Here is a 20,101-nt window from a genome sequence, read left to right on the forward strand (position 1 = left end):
CTCTTGGTAAGTACAGATTCAACTGAAAAATTGAAAATGCATCATCAGCAAATGAATGATATAATATCCGAAGCATGACGGTGGCAAAACAGTTTTTCTAATTAACATTTATATTTTTTTTTGCTCTTACTATCATGTATTTTTATAAAATTATTACAAAAGCCAGATAGCTAGTTAAAACTGCAAAGAAAAAACATTTTGCTGTATCTTTATATATATTGTATTTTGAAGTGTATTGTAATTGTCATAAACTGAGATTTTAAGGTTAAAAATGTGTCATCCTAAATTAGACAATATTTATTGGAGGGCTATGTATTTACTTTTCTAAGTAGCTACCTAGAGGGAGATCAAAAAGATTACATGGCAAGGTACTGTATAAAATGGTTTTGACAATGGCTTGAAGCACAACTTTTTTTTTTAATGAGGACTGTTTGAAAACACCATGGAGAGGAGCCATGCCTTTCAGAACAATGAGATCTTGTCTTTCCAATCAAAGATACAGCTATTTGCTACATGGTGGAAGGGATGCGTGATCAAGTGCTTTCAGTGTCAAGAGTTTCAGTACCTTTATTTATCTGTTATTTATTATTTTCCCTCAAGTAGCTACACGATTATAGTGGGTGGAAATTACTTCCATACCCAGTGGCAAGTAAATAGTTTATATCACTGGTTACACTGCAAAGTGTACAAAACCCTGTGGGGCAAAAACAAGTACAGTGAACGGTGCCACCTGAAAAGCCCTATTGTAATGAACTCTGACAGCTGCGCTGTAAATAGATGGTAGTTATCTACATAATTGCACGCTCTTGGTTCATATTGTATTGAAAAATCATTCAGCCTGCAAATTCATTTATAACTAAATTGTGACAGTTTTCAACCAATCAGACAACAGACATTTTTATGCACAGTATTATATAGTAAATCTAATTAATAAAACCTTCAGAACACAATACTGCTTTTACATTTCCCAGCCTCATTTTGGCACCCTGTAAATCAGCTAATTGTGAATACACACTGCTTCTGTTTACATTATGTAATGTCTTAGTGAGAAGTTCTTAAAATAAATCCATACCCTATATTTTATTATGGGTTAATTTTAGCATATACTGCAGTTGAAGAGTACTATCTCTGCAGTGGAATATTTTAACTACTTAACATAAAAATAAAAATAAAGTAAAATAAAAGTGAACTGTTCGCTATAGGGACACATTTATAGTCTCTTTGAGGCTGTAGAGTGTATTTTTTCTTTGCAAGATGAAAATGCAATGCAGCAGTAGTGCCATTTTTAGATAAAGATAAAGATAAATAACATTCTGTATACTAAAGGTGTTTCATTTTCAGCATCAATTTCATTCAGGTTCAATGTCTCACAACATATTACCACTCTCTGGTATTCACAACAATATTTAAAAAAAACTTTCAGCATGCCTTTGATTTCTGCATTATCGACTTTAATTTTTGTGCCACTTTCACGTTTATGGATAGTCTCCTACATGTATTTCAGGCCATTGATCTTCAGGCTTTGTTGAAGCAGTGAGAGTACAAGATTTAGAGACGGCTTACATCTCATTACACAGTGTTCTCCTCACCTAGCATCTTTTCAGATTTTAGAAACTGGTCAGAAACTGCCACACACAAGTGTTTGAAAACAATGATGACAGGAAAAGCAAGAATTTTCCATAATTGAACAACACCATCTTAAGATGTGTATATAGAATAACATCAACCTTATTTCAACAAAAATAAACACATTTGTAATAAATGGTATAATGTTTTCCTTTACCAAAGTTTAGCATTCTTGGACCTGCTTCGCCATCTTAAGAAAGGCCACATGAGGTAGTTTAGGCACATAGTTAAGGCCCTGGGGCACTTTGCAAGGAAGGTGTGTTGGGTATAGCCCCCTTGAGGAAGACCCAGAACATGCTAGAGAGGCTGCATCTCTCAATGACCTGGGAGTGTCTGGGAATTTCCCAGAAGGAGGTAGTAAATGCCACCATCCTGACCCTCCCCAGAAAAGGTGAAGTAAAATGAAACGCAAATGTGTAATAGATTGGAATGAATATCTAGGTATTGTAACCAAACATCATGGAAAAAAACAATATCCTTACTTTAACCCCTAAAATCAACTAAATAACCTAATTTGATTATAATATGATATTGGACATTAAATTAAAACACCTTTACATACTAACATGGGTTGCACTATACCATTCTTTATCCTAAATACTATTACAGTTATATTTCAAACTTCATACTGCAAAAACAAAAACAGGTGTTGGATTGCATTCATGGTGCAATTTCCTAATTTTTAAATAAATTTTAAAAGGTTTTCATATGGGCTACAAGTAATCACCTTCTGATTTACTGGAAATTAAGTGCAAGATGAGTTTTAGGAGTTTTAGACAAATGTCTGGTACACAAAAGTAGCATGTTTACATATGAATTGTACACTTTTAACTGTTATGGTAGTTTGAACTCATCACTTTAAATTATCTTCTTGGGTTAATGCACACAATGAATGAATTGAATCACACTAGCTATAAACCTTACGCAAGGGAAATGTTTTGAAATTATATGGGGATGTTTCAAAATGTGGGCTAGAACCAAAGAAGATAAATTAGTCTGAAAGGCAGTGAAGTTGCTCTCATTTATCTCTAGAATCCCTGAAGCCTATGCAAATATTTGTAATGCCGGGACGCTTTAAAATCCCTTGCACCTTGGCAGCAGGATTTTTTTTTACAAAAGTGTTAATCAGCACAAGCAGCAAGCAGCCTGCTATCCCATCCCCCACTGGGGCAGCTGAAGTCAAGTCAAACACAAATTTCTCAGAGCTGAGAGTAAGATGTCTGGAATTGTATAGGGTAAATAATATATCATTATTTGGAATACAACAATCTGTGTAAATGTAGGATGACATGAATTACAAGGCAAGAAATGTTGAACAAATAACAAACAGAAACTTTTTTCATGTTATAGTAATAATTGACAAAATGTTGACATGAAGTGTATAATGTATGAAGACTAAATTCCAAACATCAAATAAACACTTTCAAAAAAGGAATAACAAAACAAGTGTGCTTTTATTCAAGAACTAGCAGAATAGCCGCGCTTCGCAGCGGAGAAGTAGTGTGTTAAAGAAGTTTTGAAAAAGATATGGAAAAATTTTAAAAATAACGTAACATGATTGTTAATGTAATTGTTTTGTCATTGATAGGAGTGTTGTTCTCATATCTAGATATATCTATCTATATATATATATATATATATATATATATACCCGCTTGGCAGCGGAGAAGTAAAAAGAAAAGGAAACATTTTAATAATAACGTAACATGATTGACAATGTAATTGTTTTGTCATTGTCATGAGTGTTGCTGGCATATACAGTGGTGTGAAAAACTATTTGCCCCCTTCCTGATTTCTTATTCTTTTGCATGTTTGTCACACAAAATGTTTCTGATCATCAAACACATTTAACCATTAGTCAAATACTGTATAACACAAGTAAACACAAAATGCAGTTTTTAAATGATGGTTTTATTATTTAGGAGAAAAAAATCCAAACCTACATGGCTCTGTGTGAAAAAGTAATTGCCCCTGAACCTAATAACTGGTTGGGCCACCCTTAGCAGCAATAACTGCAATCAAGCGTTTGCGATAACTTGCAATGAGTCTTTACAGCACTCTGGAGTAATTTTGGCCCACTCATCTTTGCAGAATTGTTGTAATTCAGCTTTATTTGAGGGTTTTCTAGCATGAACCGCCTTTTTAAGGTCATGCCATAGCATTTCAATTGGATTCAGGTCAGGACTTTGACTAGGCCACTCCAAAGTCTTCATTTTGTTTTTCTTCAACGATTCAGAGGTGGATTTGCTGGTGTGTTTTGGGTCATTGTCCTGTTGCAGCACCCAAGATCACTTCACCTTGAGTTGACGAACAGATGGCGGACATTCTCCTTCAAGATTTTTGGTAGACAGTAGAATTCATGGTTCCATCTATCACAGCAAGCCTCCCAGGTCCTGAAGCAGCAAAACAACCCCAGACCATCACACTACCACCACCATATTTTACTGTTGGTATGATGTTCTTTTTCTGAAATGCTGTGTTCCTTTTACGCCAGATGTAACGGACATTTGCCTTCCAAAAGTTCAACTTTTGTCTCATCAGTCCACAAGGTATTTTCCCAAAAGTCTTGGCAATCATTGAGATGTTTCTTAGCAAAATTGAGATGAGCCCTAATGTTCTTTTGCTTAAAAGTGGTTTTGCGTCTTGGAAATCTGCCATGCAGGCCGTTTTGCCCAGTCTCTTTCTTATGGTGGAGTTGTGAACACTGACCTTAATTGAGGCAAGTGAGGCCTGCAGTTCTTTAGACGTTGTCCTGGGGTCTTTTGTGACCTCTCGGCTGAGTCGTTTCTGCGCTCTTGGGGTAATTTTGGTCGGCTGGCCACTCCTGGGAAGGTTCACCACTGTTCCATGTTTTTACTATTTGTGGATAATGGATCCCACTGTGGTTCGCTGGAGTCCCAAAGCTTTAGAAATGGCTTTATAACCTTTACCAGACTGATAGATCTCAATTACTTCTGTTCTCATTTGTTCCTGAATTTCTTTGGATCTTGGCATGATGTCTAGCTTTTGAGGTGCTTTTGGTCTACTTCTCTGTGTCAGGCAGCTCCTATTTAAGTGATTTCTTGATTGAAACAGGTGTGGCAGTAATCAGGCCTGGGGGTGGCTACGGAAATTGAACTCGGTGTGATACACCACAGTTAGGTTATTTTTAACAAGGGGCAATTACTTTTTCACACAGGGCCATGTAGGTTTGGATTTTTTTCTCCTAAATAATAAAACCATCATTTAAAAACTGCATTTTGTGTTTACTTGTGTTATATTTGACTAATGGTTAAATGTGTTTGATGATCAGAAACATTTTGTGTGACAAACATGCAAAAGAATAAGAAATCAGGAAGGGGGCAAATAGTTTTTCACACCACTGTATATATAACTTGAATATATAAAGTCAGTGCTGGAATATATAAAGTCAAAATTTGAATGTATAAAGTCATTCCCGAATATATAAAGTCAAAACTTGAATATATAAAGTCAGCGTTGGTATATATAAAGTCAAACTTGTTTCTGAATATATAAAGTCAAAAGTTGAATATATAAAGTCAGAGTCGGAATTTATAAAGTCATTCCTGATTATCTAAAGTCAACATCGAGTATATAAACTCACAAATTAAAAAAACACTGTTCGTTTAATGTTTTGAAAATGATGCATGTGCCCTGCCCAGGACTGGTTCCTGCCTTGTGCCCAGTGTTGGCTGGGATTGGCTCCAGCAGAGCCCCGTGACCCTGTGGTCGGATTCAACGGGTTGGGAAATGGATGGATATTCCAGCGCTGACTTTGTATATTCCGACGCTGACTTTATATATTCAAGTTTTGACTTTATATATCCAGCGCTTACTTTATATATTCAGAAATATTCCAACGCCGTCTTTATATACTCAGGTTTTGACTTTATATATTTGGGAATGACTTTATATATTCAAGTTTTGACTTTATATATTCCGACAGTGACTTTATATAATCAAGTTTTGACTTTATATATTCGGGAATGACTTTATATATACAAGTTTTGAATTTATATAGTTAAATTTAGTCATCATTGCATACATTTTTCTTCACCATAGAAATTTAAAGACTAAATTCAACTTCCATTCCTAACAAAGATATTTCTGGCGACTAAATAGAAGCTACTTATATCCAAATTTGAGCTATTGAGCAGTCGCCTGCCTGCCTGAATAAGTCACCATCACTTCGCTCTTACTTTTTTACCGCTCATTTAATCATGGCTAGTGGCGGAAAAATTATAAAATTGAAGGAGGATTACACTGAGTATGGCTTTACCAAAACAATTATTGATGGCGAATCAATTATTCATAAAGCTTCAATTGGTGATCTGTTTTTCTGTGTTAACCTCATATTTTTTCATACTTCTTCTCAAACCAAGGGGGCGCGAGGGTAAAATGAATCGGGAAGCGCTGATCAATGTAATCGGTGTACCAGGAAATCATGCATTGACAGAAGTTCCCCTTTGTTTGTAATGCAAAGTGTGATTAAATGCGTGACTTTTTAACATGTTATGGAGCACATGCATCGAAGCTTCTCAGCTGTGCTTGTGCTAAGAAAAGGAAACATTTTAAAAATAACGTAACACGATTGTCATTGTAACCTTTTGTAAGTAGTGCCTGGAGGATACAGTGTGGATAAACTGTAGAGACAGCGTGTGTATTAACTTGTGGATTTTTCTGTGAGTATTTGGTGGCAGCGTAACAAACTCGCTTCCTTAACACTGCGTTAGCTGTGGAGCTCAGCTCAGAGCGAAATGAGGTGAATGGGAGGGGAGATGATGACGTCACTCCTCCACCCGCCTTAACTGTCAATCCCCCACAAACACAGTCTCTCGGAATTTGCATAAGCACAGCCCTTCACCTGCAATTTTAACTTAGTTACAAAGTGATCAAAACTCTCATTTATATATCCTGCGTCCTCTCATTAAACTTGTATCCCGCATTACCCGTGGGCATGACAAACGTCAGCGGCAGCCTGTCTATGAACTTAATTTAAACTTTAGGTTTACACCGTGCTTTTTTTCCGAGGTAGCAGCACTCATGAATATGGTAGTATATGTCACTCGCTTGCTTCTTATTGTTTCGCTGCCTTCTCAATTATATAATGCATGTTTTCTTCAGCGCTTTTTGGAGCTCTTCCTGGTTTTCTACGTACTGCGTTGACAGTCAGTTCACGTGATTATGTGGGAGGCGTGATGATGTCACACGAAACTCCGCCCCCACGGCTATCGAGTTCAACTCCATTACAGTAAATGGAGAAAAATAGCTTCCAGTTATGACCATTACGTGTAGAATTTCGAAATGAAACCTGCCCAACTTTTGTAAGGAAGCTGTAAGGAATGAGCCTCCCAAATTTCAGCCTTCTACCTACACGGGAACTTGGAGAATTAGTGATGAGTCAGTGAGTGAGTGAGTCAGTCAGTGAGGGCTTTGCCTTTTATTAGTATAGATATAACCAAAGAAAAATAAAATGTTCAATTTACATGTTACTGGCAATGTGTAAAAACTGAAGCCCAACTATCAATCGATACAAAGTTGACATGTCCACTTGACTGGTGCAGAGGTAATAAGTTCTGTGTCATAATCAAGAGGTTGCGGGTTCGATTTCTGGTCCTCCTTGCATTTACAGTTTTGAGTAGTGAGCTGCTATTATTGTTACTATTACAGTATATAATAAAAACATGTATTTGACTTGAGTCTGTAAGAGCCGGTGTAAATTTATGGTTCTTGTAAAAGTTAGCATTGAAGGAATAAAAGAAGACACACAAACGCAGCTCAATCATTTCTTCTTGGGGTCTTGTTGCGCAAACAGACTCCACAGTGTTTATGGTGGATATTACTTTTCCTTGCACATGGACATTCACATAAACATGTCATTTGAATGATTTTTTTATTCAAGAACCCAAGAATAAAACTGAATAAAAAATTGTTCAAATTCAGTTTTATTCAAGAACTAGCAAAATACCAGCTTGTAGGAGAAGTAGTGTGTTAAAGAAGTTATGAAAAAGAAAAGCAAACATTTTAAAAATAGCGTAAGATGATTGTTAAAGTAATTGTTTTGTCATTGATATTGAGTGTTGTTGTCATATCTATCTATTTATATATATATATATTTATATATATATATATGTATATATTTATATATATCTATATATATATATATATCTATATATATATATACACATATATATATATATATATAGCAAAATAACTGATTGGCAGCGAGAAGTAAAAGAAAAGGAAACATTTTAATAATAACGTAACATGATTGACAATGTAATTGTTTTGTCATTGTCGTGAGTGTTGCTGGCATATATATATATATATATATACACACACAGACACATATACAAACATATATATATATAAATACTGTATATATACACACACAAATATATATACATACGGTATATACACATATACATATCTACATATATACTGTATATACAAATATATATATATACAAATCTACATATATATATCCACATATATATATATTAGGGAGGGACTCGATTAAAAAATTAATCCAATTAATTAGAGGCTGTGTAAGAATTAATCTTGATTAATGGTATGTAATCGCACGTAAATTTGCCCCAAATCGCAAATGTTTTTTTTTTTAATTTAAAAGGGTTTTAGTGGGCGACAGAATCAAATAATAGACATGGACATGAATATTGTAAACTGAAGCTGTTTTAATTTCTGAAAAAAAGCCTTTAAACTGCATTTGAATTCAAAACAGAGACAAAAATATCATCCCTGGTTAAAATTGGGCAGACTTAAAAATAAAGTGGTAGTTTAAGTACTTTTAGTAGATTTTCAGAATAGTATTGTCTTTAAATAATAATAACCAAAATTTCAACATAAAGTACAGTTTTCTTCTTAAAAAATAAGTCAGAAACATAAAAGGTAATTTGACCAACTTAATCTTTAAACTCTGAGTAACCCTCAGCCAAAATTATTTTGTACATTAGGCTAAAACAGTGTGATCATTGAACATTTTGTAATTAGATGTAATTAGAATTACTAATGGTCACGGAAGTCCAATGATCCCCAGTAAGAGCCACAAAGTCTGCTTTCTGTAATGCATCTAATTTTGCTTGCTTTTCAGTGTGCACAAAACCATGCTTTTATCAAGGCTTCGCTCGGGAAGTCGAAATGATCAGTCGTGAGGAAGCGCTTTATTCCGACTCTAACATTTTTGTAGCTGTGATGTGTGCATCAGTGTAATGGATGTACCAGGAAATCATGCATTGACAAAAGTTCCCGTTTGCTTGGAATTGAAAGTGTGATTAAATGCGTTATTTTTAAGCGTTATGGAGGACATGCATCGAAGCTTCTCAGCTGTGCTTGTGCTAATAAAGGAAACATTTTAAAAATAGCGTAACATGATTCTCGTTAACGAATATTTTTCATCGTCCCAAACCAAGGAGATCGAAGGTAAGATCCAAATTCAAAGAGTTAGGTACCAAGCTGAGGAGCAGAACTGACAAGGTAGTCTTCTCCGAAGTTCTGCCTGTGCCAGCGCCAGTCCAGGTAAGATTGAGGAGATTAGAAGGCTTAACGCGTGGCTCAAATCTTGGTGCAGGGTAGAAGGGTATAGGTTTATGGGGCATTGGGACTCCTTTTGGAACAGATGGGACCTGTTCGCCGTGACGGGTTACATCTGAACGGAGGGGCACCAATGTATTGGGGAGGCGTATGTGTAGGCTAGTCGAGGATTGTTTAAACTAGGGAATGGGGGCAGGGAGTTTAGGACAGGCCAGATTTAGATCTATACATGGAAGAACAAACAATGGTGTAGAAATAAAAATGCATAGTAATGTAAATTTTAAGCAAACACGTAAAGATAGAAGGATTAACACATTAAAAATAGCTTGCCTTAATGCTAGAAGTATCAAAAATAAGGTAAGTGAGTTGGAGTTGTATGTAGCAGAGCACAATTATGATATTATAGCAATAACGGAAACCTGGCTAAATAACAAAGATGGGGATGAGTGTAACATAGAGGGATACACATTTTTAGGAAGGATAGACAGAACAGAAAAGGAGGTGGGGTTGCTGTTTATGCCAAACAGGAATTAAATGTAAGTCATCTTCAGTTGGATGATGAGCCCCATCTTAGTGAGGACATGTGGCTTCGCCTGGAAAATATTAGGGAAAAGGTCTCATTTTAGGAGTGTGTTATAGACCACCCAATTCAGACAGTAATTTCAACACACATCTTTTTAGTAATATCAAAAGGCAAGTTTACAGGGGATATTATAGTCATGGGGACTTTAATTATCCAAATATTAACTGGGATAACCTTACAGATGGAGGAGCACAAGAGCAGGAGTTTTAGAAGTAATCGCGACTGTTTTTAACACAGCATGTTAAAGCACCAACAAGGGGTGAAGCCTATCTGGATTTAGTATTCTGTAATAATCAGGATAGAATTGAGGGTGTAGAGGTGATTGAACCACTAGGGTCAAGTGACCATAATGTAATACAATTCTCAGTATTTTGTAAGAGTACAGATGCAAAGACTAAAATTGTTAAGTTGAACTTTAGTAGGGCTAATTTTGAGCAGATGCGACAAAGTCTAAGTAGGATAGACTGGGATAAGCTTTTAAATGTGGAGACAGTCGAGGAGCAGTGGAACAGGTTTAAAATGTTTTACATGTAATGCAGGACAGATACATACCTAAATTTGGAAGTAATAGGAAACTAAAAAATCTCCACGATGGATTAATAAAGATTTAAAAAGAAGTTGCAAAGGAAAAACTGCTGTATAAGGCATATAAGACTAATGACTGCAAAGAGAAAGCGTAGCGTATGAGAACATGAGGGCAACCATTAAGAAGGATATCAGAGAGGCTAAAAGACAGTTGGAGAGGAATATAGCAGATAAGGCAAAGAAGACCCCAAGAGATTCTTTCAGTATTTTAGTAGTAAAAGAACAGTTAAGGAGGAGGTCAAGTTCATCAGGAATAGTAAAGGGAATTAAAAGATACAGACAATGAAATAGCAGATGCCCTAAACTTACATTTTTCTGAGGTGTTTACAAGTGAGCAAGTGGATAACCTGCCAGAGGTAAACACAACTACTAAGGAGGTACTGAGGGATTTGGAAATTGTAGAGGGAGAAGTGCTGCTCAGATTAAACAAGATGAAATCAAACAAATCACCAGGCCCAGATAATATTTATCCTCGTGTTCTTAAGGAGGCTAGTGAGTACATATATAAACCCTTGACACATATTTTTAGGAAGTCACTGTGCACTGGAGAGATTCCAAAGGACTGGAAAATGGCAAATATCATCCCATTATATAAAAAGGGTGACAGGGCAGATCCAAGCAACTATAGGCCAGTAAGCTTAACAAGCATCACAGGAAAATTAATGGAAGGAATTATTAAGGATAAGATTGAGCAACACATGACAAGGACAGGAGTTATTCTGAACAGTCAGCATGGGTTCAGAAGGGGAGGTCGTGTTTTACTAACATGTTGGAATTCTATGAGGAGGCAACAAAAGGATACGATCAAAGTGGAGCTTATGATATTATTTATCTGGACTTTCAGAAAGCATTTGATAAGGTGCCACATGAGAGGTTGGGCATCAAGTTAAAAGAAGTGGGAATTCAGGGTGATGTTTTTAGATGGGTGCAGAATTGGCTCAGACACAGGAAGCAGAGGGTGATGGTGCGAGGAACCTCATCAGAACTGGCTGATGTTAAGAGTGGTGTTCCACAGGGGTCAGTGCTAGGGCGCTGCTATTTTTAATATATATAAATGATTTAGATAGGAATATAAGTAACAAGCTGGTTAAGTTTGCAGATGATACCAAGATAGGTGGATTAGCAGATAATTTGGAATCCGTTATATCATTACAGAAGGACTTGGATAGCATACAGGCTTGGGCAGATTTGTGGCAGATGAAATTTAATGTCAGTAAATGTAAAGTATTACACATAGGAAGTAAAAATATTAGGTTTGAATACACAATGGGCGGTCGAAAATCGAGAGTACACCTTATGAGAAGGATTTAGGAGTCATAGTGGACTCCAAGCTATCAACTTCAAACAGTGTTCAGAAGCCATTAAGAAGGCTAACAGAATGTTAGGTTATATAGCACGATCTGTGGAGTACAAGTCCAAGGAGGTTATGCTCAACCTTTATAATGCACTGGTGAGGCCTCATCTTGAGTACTGTGTGCAGTTTTGGTCTCCAGGCTACAAAAGGACATAGCAGCACTAGAAAAGGTCCAGAGAAGAGCGACTAGGCTGATTCCAGGTCTACAGGGGTTGAATTATGAGGAAAGATTAAAAGAGCTGGCCTTTACAGTTTAAGCAAAAGAAGATTAAGAGGTGACATGATTGAAGTGTTTAAAATTATGAAGGGAATTAGTACAGTGGATCGAGACTTGTATTTTAAAATGAGCTCATCAAGAACACGGGGACACAGTTGGAAACTTGTTAAGGGTAAATTTCGCACAAACATTAGGAAGTTTTTCTTTACACAAAGAACGATAGACACTTGGAATAAGTTACCAAGTAGTGTGGTAGACAGTAAGGCGTTAGGGACTTTCAAAACTCGACTTGATGTTTTCTTGGAGGAAGCAAGTGGATAGGACTGGCGAGCTTTGTTGGGCTGAATGGCCTGTTCTCGTCTAGATTGTTCTAATTGTTCTAATTGTTCTAATTGTTCTAAAATGAATCGGTAGCGCGTATATACTCATTGCATCCCCTCTCGAATCGAACCTCGAATGTCGGCATTAGAGAAGACTCTACAATTAGCACAGCGTGTGGCTTGTCCAAGGGAGAGTATGTACTGTAGATCGGGACATATATATATACATTTAAATATATACCCGTGTATACATGGAGAAGTAGAAGTTATGAAAAAGAAAAGGAACATTTTAAAATAGCGTAACATGACTGTCAATATACAGTATTTGTTTTGTGAGTGTTACTGAGTGTTGCTGTCATCAAGGATTTGATTATCATTATTTCTTTCAATCAGGTTTGTATTTGTAGGATGTGTTGTGTTCAAGTTACATTCCGTGTTTGTCAATCGTTGTAAAGATGACAGGTTTCATTCATCGATTCGTTTCTTACTGCATCAATAAACAGCTCGTCTTCTTCTTTATCCGAGACCTGACACACTGCATGCACAGGTTTTTTACACTGTCTTCCTTTAGCGGGACATTGACTTTTCCACCGTAGCAGCATTTATGAATATGCTTGTATGTATGAGACGCTTCATATTTTTGCTGCCTTTTCAATTGTGTAATTCGGTTTTGTTCAGCTCTTTGGAACTGTTGCCTTTATCTGTGCACTGCGTCAGTTCACGTGAGCGCTCGGTGTACATGCAGCGAAGTTCCCCAGTTGTGCTGGTGCCATCTCGTGCTATGTCCATGGCTGTATTTAATGTTACCTTAGTCCAGGCACTTAAAACTTTCTCTCGCAGTTTCGCTGAGTTTGTGCCAAACACCACCCTGACCATCTCATCTTCCTCTCCATAAGCACAGTCCTTAACCCGTGAATATTTAGTGGGAGTTTGCTATTGGATTGCCGCTGACGGACTGCCTTATATGGGCAGGCACTAAATTACAAACGCCAGCGGCAGCTTGTCTATGAACTTAATTTAAAGTGTAGGTTTACATCGTGCTTTGTTTCAGTAGCAGAACTCATCAATATGGTTGTATATGTCACTCGCCGCTTCTTATTGTTTCGCTGCCTTCTCAATTATATAATGCATGTTTTCTTCAGCGCTTTTGGAGGTCTTCCTGATTTTCTACTTACTGCGTCATTACGTGGGAGGCGTGATGATGTCACACGAAACTCCCCACGGCGTTCAAGCTCATCTCCATTACAGTAAATGGAGAAAAACAGCTTCCAGTTATGACCATTACGCGTAGAATTTCGCCCAACTTTTGTAAGGAAGCTGTAAGGAATGAACCTGCCAAATTTCAGCCTTCCACCCACACGGGAAGTTGGAGAATTAGTGATGACTGAGTGAGTGAGTGAGTGAGTGAGTGAGTGAGTGAGTGAGGGCTTTGCCTTTTATTAGTATAGATCTAAAAATAAAACAATAAAAAAATAATTCTAATGACATGTTGATATGAATTTCTGAGTGTGAGGAAAATTAATATCTTTTACAAGTACCATAAATTTGTACAGTATGTTGCAGACTCACTTCAAATGTTTTTGTTACATGATAATGATAATAATAATAGTAGCTCACTACTCAAAGCACTAAATACAGAGAAGTCACGGGATTTGAACCTCTTACCTCGCCATTTCCAAACAGTAGCTTATCCAATGCTTCATCTGCACAGATCCGTGATAGAGCAGCATTACCACTATGACAACTGGTTGAAAATGAAACGTGCAGACAAAAACGTGAACGTCTTTTATTGTTTTATTTTGTACCGACTGATAGTTGAGCTTCAGCAACATGTCAATTGAGCAATTTGTTATTCTTGAATAAAAGCATACTTGTTTTGTTATACCTTTTGTGAAAGTGTTTCTTGGATATTTGGGCTTCACACATTCTACACTTCACCTCAAAATTATGTTATTTCCGTAACATATGAAAACATTTTCTGTTTTAGCCGTGTGTTCAGTATTTCTTGCCTCGCATTTCCTCTGTTATTCTACTGTATATTTACACAGATCATTGTAGACATGGAATACAAATTAAATGTACTGTATGTATTTCAAATCATGATATTTCATTACATATATAATTCGTTACAAACGCATCGCCAGATAAACACTTCAACACAGACTTCAGCTAATCGACACATTTGCAAAACAAAAGTGGGCTGTTAGTGCCGTGATAAAGAGCTACGAGCTTTTTGGAATATGTCAGGAAAACTTAAAGAGGGATTCTAGTGTTAACTATATCTCATTCAAGTTGACCTAACCAGATACACCAAGATAAAAAAAACAGCTAACAATACATATTGTGTGGCTTTGCAACAATAGCAAACCTTTAGGTGATACAAGTTGTCCTCAGCATCCAGATCAATGCGCTTAGACTTCTTATTGATGGACATTACCGACAGACTGACATCAATGGAACCATGCAGCTTGCCTTTGTTGATCTAAAAAAAAAAGCAAATTACAATCAGTGTTAAGTGGTATTGGTCACCTGTCTTTGCTGTGCCAGTTTTTTTAAATTTTGAGAGCAAATTTGTGGCATTTCTGCAACGTTTTAAAATTTGGGATTAGACTGCATTTAATTCTGTGTTTGTCACAGAAGGACTAAGATCCTGAAACAAGTATGAAACAATTAACAAATTGTTGTTTATTTAAATTTACAGGTAAATGTTTAATTTGTGTTCCTACCCAGCTGAGCGTCTCACGCATAAATTCAGCTGTTTAGTTCTACTCTGCCATCCATCTCCCAGCAATGGCACTGGCTAAGCTGACCATATTTTCCTGGGCTGTATTTATTGCTTGAATTGTGATTATTACTTAAGTGATTCCTATCCTGCTGAATTTGGATATTCCAATCCCTATGAAGCCACCATGGCATCAGTGATTGGCTGCTGTCTAGTCTCATTAAACTGACTATGCGTATTTCCAATAGCAGTTTGGTTTTTCAGCAAAGTGGTGGTGATCTTCTACCTGTACAGCTGAACCACTGATAACTGGGCCTCTGTATGTTGATGTTGCTGACAATCATAGTCAGTCCTCAGCCCCCAGTTGTGCCTGTGAAGCCTGAGAGTCCTCAAACTTGGTGACTGTAGCCCTTCTTCCTATTTGTCTGCTGAGCCAACCAAACATCAAGTCAATGGCAGCTGCCTAGTTTGTGTAGGCTTACTTAGCTGTCCAGCTCCCATCCAATCAGCAGGTGCTTAATTCACATTTGTCTATTCAGCTGAGCACCCACTTAAGTATCAGCTGCCTCAAGTCAGTCTTGTTTGCCTACTAACTTTTATAGGCTACAGTGGTTTGTGTATGCATATTACACAAAGTACACATTTTGAATTCTAGGTTTTGAGTGTGTCTTGTCCCTGATCCAACTTTTCAGTAGCTCTCCTAGAATAATAATATTCACTGTCCTTAAAAGAGTCACAAATTATGACCACAAGTTTGTTTTCAAACCACAGTTTTGTCTAGTATTTAGATACTGGATGTATGCCACTTAAAAATATAATCAATGATGAAGTAGACAGCAAGGAAAAAAAATTAACTTCGTTTTTGGTTGTACTGCGGTAGGCTATAAAAATTAGCATCTCAAAATATTATATTACTAAAGCATGGTTGTTTTTGTTTGGGGAAATGATGAAAAATGTAAATTAAAAATCGTTTTGTAATTTACTGTTCTAAGAGTACAAATCTAAAAATGACCAAGCCAATCCACTGAGACATTTGTAAAATAAATAGTTAATTCATTAATTTTTTCAGCCTTTGCGGTAACATTACATCAATACTACAGGTACAGGATATGATCAAAGCTCTTGAGATAAAGGTGAGGAAATTTAACTAAAAAATATACTTACATCCTGTTGTGTCTTGGCATACCGAAGAATCCCTTTGTCCAAAATGAAGTACCTCTAAAAAAAGAAATTACAAATGTCATAAAGATTTTATTATTAGACAATAATATTATATGTCATCCAAATGACATACAAAATCAGAAGCCTTGCTATACTAAGAAAATAACACACTGCTGCTCACTGCTGTACCTCTGCACAGTGACACAAAGAGTCTGTTAGGTGCCAGAATCAACTATCAACATTCTGAACACAAAATATTTTTAAAAAGTGAAAAACTCCTATTTTTCCTGAACTCATTAGTTAATTCCAGGACAAATTAAGCATGTTTAATGAAACATCACTCTGTGTATTCATTTGGATAGACCATTAAACTGATTAAAACAAGCCTCACCTTGTGCCACCCTTTTAGGGGCCACTTCCGCTTTTTCAGAATGTAGCCTTGCTGCATCTCAGGTTGGGGCAAGTCCTGCTCACTCCCCACACTGTTTTCATTCCGAGGATCATCCATCACCTCCCAGTTCCTAGAGCTCTGCAAAATGAAAAGACAAAGGGCAGAGGTGAGTACAACATGGAAATAACCCCAAGTACCAGATTAGTTGAGTTAAAGTTAATGACCACACTACAGCAAAATATATATATATTAAAAAAATATAAATAAAAGTGTAAAAATACTGCATTTTCCCAAAACACCTAGGAAAAACAGTAGCTACAAGTAGTGGGTTTCTCTTGAACAAATTATTTTAGAACAATGCAGAGAACCAGAAAACATCCAAATAACATGTTCCATAATCTGCATATCACTATTTTATGGTTTCTGGGCCAACATTTACACTCTACATATACATATACAGTATAATCTTTTCAGTACAGTAATCCCTCGCTATATCGCGCTTCGACTTTCGCGGCTTCACTCTATCGCGGATTTTAAATGTAAGTACATCTAAATATATATCACGGATTTTTCGCTGGTTCGCGGATTTCTGCAGACAATGGGTCTTTTAATTTATGCTACACGCTTCCTCAGTTTGTTTGCCCTGTTGATTTCATAAAAGGCACGCTATTGGCGGATGGCTTAGAAGCTACCCAATCAGAGCATGTATTACATATTAACTAAAACTCCTCAATGCTATAAGATATACATCCCGTGCGGAGCTTGCTTGTTTGCTTGTCTCTGCCTCTCTCTCACCCTCTCTGACATTCTCTGCGCCTGACGGAGGGGCTGTGAGCAGAGGTGCTGTTTGCACAGAAGCTGTTTGCCTAGTCCAGGGGTCCTCAGTCCCAGTCCTGGAGGGCCGCAGTGGCTGCAGGTTTTTGTTCTGACCTGGTTGCTTAATTAGAAAGCAATTCTTGCCAATAAAGCACTAACAAGCTATGAAATTAAATTAACTCTGCTATGTCAGGTCATTCTCATATCCTAGATTTTCTTTCCCTTTCTATCATGCAAATGATTTGAAGGCTAAAATGGACGAGTAATTCTCAGTCCTTCACTTTTTTCTCTTAATTTTTCTTCCAAGTATTTAATTAAACCCAATAGTGCAGATAAATACACACAGGTGTAAATGTAAATAAGCTAAATGGAGAAATGCTGCTCTCTCTTGTCATTTGCATGTTATTGATAATAAGGAGCAATTAAAATAGCTGTTTAAGACAAAATTAAGCAATAAGGGCTCAAAATCACTAAAGTGAAGCAGAAGTGTTACTTTAGCAATAAGTGCTTTTTATTAAGCAACTGGGTTGGAGCAAAAACCTGCAGCCACTGCGGCTCTCCAGGACCGTGATTGAGGACCCCTGGCCTAGTGGATACGGATGCACCTCTAAGAAATGCCGCTTTATCTCGGTGCTTCCAAAAGCACACTTATTGATTTTTTGATGGTTTGCTTTAATCTCTCTCTCTCTCTCTCTCTGATGTTCTCTGCGCCTGACGGAGGAGATGTGAGCAGAGGGGCTGTTTGCACAGAGGCTGTTTGCTTAGAAGATACTGACGCTCTTCTAAAAAATGCCGAGGCAAACTTAAAAGCACACGTATTGATTTTTTGATTGTTTGCTTTTCTTTGCGAGCGCTCTCTCTCTCTCTCTCTCTGAAATTCTCTGCTCCTGAAGAGAGAGAGATCTATTTGCATTCTTTTAATTGTGAGAAAGAACTGTCATCTCTGTCTTGTCATGGAGCACAGTTTAAACTTTTGACTAAAGGGTGTTATTTCATGTCTAGAGGGCTCTAATAATGTTAACAGTGTGGGAGAGTTTATAAGGGCTTAAAATATATAAAAATAACTACACAAACATATGGTTTCTACTTCGCGGATTTTCATCTATCGCGGGGGGTTCTGGAATGCAACCCCCGCGATCGAGGAGGGATTACTGTATTCTAATGATGACTACTATTTCTTGACCACATTGGCCAGGAGTAGTTGATTGCTCAAGGTAGTTGAAACACCAATATGAAACAGAGAATTGGAAAGGACTCTTCACAGGCATTCATTATTCATCTTGTAATGTTAGTTTAGAAAGATAACTGACTGAAAATATTAACAACTTTTTCAGAAGCTAAAACAAAAGCATGCTATATTCTAAGCTCTAACTTAAATTTTCTAAAAGAAGGAGCACACCTTACAGAAGCAAAGTTTGAAAGTCTTGCAACTACCTCTAATTGTGCTTATATTAAATCTTGTAATATAAAGTCCTATATTTTTAGGATACACCATAGACTTAAGTATACTTGTACATTTAAGGTGTCAGAACTGTTGATGATTTTATATTTAAAGTTTAAATTTAGGAAGACCTAATTATCATTTGAAGTAAATCTGAAGTAAATTGGGGGATATACAAACACACTATATCATTGCACTGATAAAATAACATTAACCATTTAAAACAAAAAAAAAAAAACTGTTAAATTCTGAACACACACACGGGATTTCAACAAACAAGGATACTAAATTCTAAATGCACATTATTTTTTTGATTTACAGTTGAAGATGCTTTTACAACTAGAAATAAAATGTTCTTAAATCTACCATTCTTGAAAAAGTTAATCAGTAAATCACATTTGTGATCACTACCTAAAACTCTTGAGGTAGCAATAGAAAGGAAAAAGGCTGGCAAAAATGCAAGTTATTATTATCCATATCTCACACCCTTTGCATGATCTTAAATCCATCTATCCACTTTCTAAACCCACTTATCCAGAGGAGGGTCCAGGATTCAGAAAGCATAGGGTGCAAATTAGAAATAATCCATGGGCAGGGTGCCAGTCCACCGCAGTGTGAACACACACACTTGGGATAATTTAACAACACCAACTCACCTAATCTATATGTCTTTGGGTTGTTTGGGGACAATCAGACACAGGGAGAACATGCAAACTCCATGCAGGGAGTATTTTGGATGTGAACCCAGATCTCCTCGTTGTAAACTGTTGAACCCTCTTCTGGTGAATCTGTGAAACATTTTCACCTCAAGGATGATTCTACCATGGTGCACCAGGGAGTGTCACAGGAGATCTTACTTGCAACTCTCTAGCTATATTTTTTTATTTTTTGTTTTCTCCCAACACTTACACTTTAGTTACTTGAATTTGAAACTACTGATGTATACTTTTGCACCACAACAATTATACGCTCCTCGTGTGCTGCTGAGAGAAACGTACTTAGTGGATGACTCTTTATCTGCTTTTGGGCAAGTTCTGTTATGGCAAACTAATATATAATGCCTATCACAAGCTAATCTCTCTCTTGTGATTTAAAGTCATATTATACAGTGTGTATTATTGAAATCTTGAAAGTGATGTGCCATGCCCTATTTGGGACCCAAAATAAGCAAAAAAAAAACTAAAAATATTATAAGGGATCTGAAGTCTACAGAAGGAAAAAATTACAATGGCTTTAGGACAGGGATCCATGGTACACAATTTACTTAAAGGAATGTCTTCAGATTGCATACACCATTAATATGTTGTGTCAACTGCCAAACATTTGTTGTTTCC

At 36.8% G+C, this 20,101-nt stretch overlaps 1 protein-coding gene across 3 annotated transcripts in view; it reads right to left on the minus strand.

Annotated features, from left to right (window-relative positions):
* Nucleotides 1-20,101, minus strand: part of osbpl7 (oxysterol binding protein-like 7) — an 80,808-nt gene that overhangs the window by 18,648 nt on the left and 42,059 nt on the right. For all 3 annotated transcript variants that reach the window (XM_039739342.1, XM_039739343.1, XM_039739344.1), the window contains exons 3-5: nt 16,511-16,648; nt 16,123-16,176; nt 14,605-14,718 (exon numbers count right to left, since the gene is read on the minus strand). In XM_039739342.1, coding sequence (XP_039595276.1) covers nt 14,605-14,718; nt 16,123-16,176; nt 16,511-16,648 — 306 coding nt within the window. The remainder of the gene's footprint in view (nt 1-14,604; nt 14,719-16,122; nt 16,177-16,510; nt 16,649-20,101) is intronic.

Source organism: Polypterus senegalus, chromosome 17 (genome assembly GCF_016835505.1).
Source record: "Polypterus senegalus isolate Bchr_013 chromosome 17, ASM1683550v1, whole genome shotgun sequence".
NCBI lineage: Eukaryota > Metazoa > Chordata > Cladistia > Polypteriformes > Polypteridae > Polypterus > Polypterus senegalus.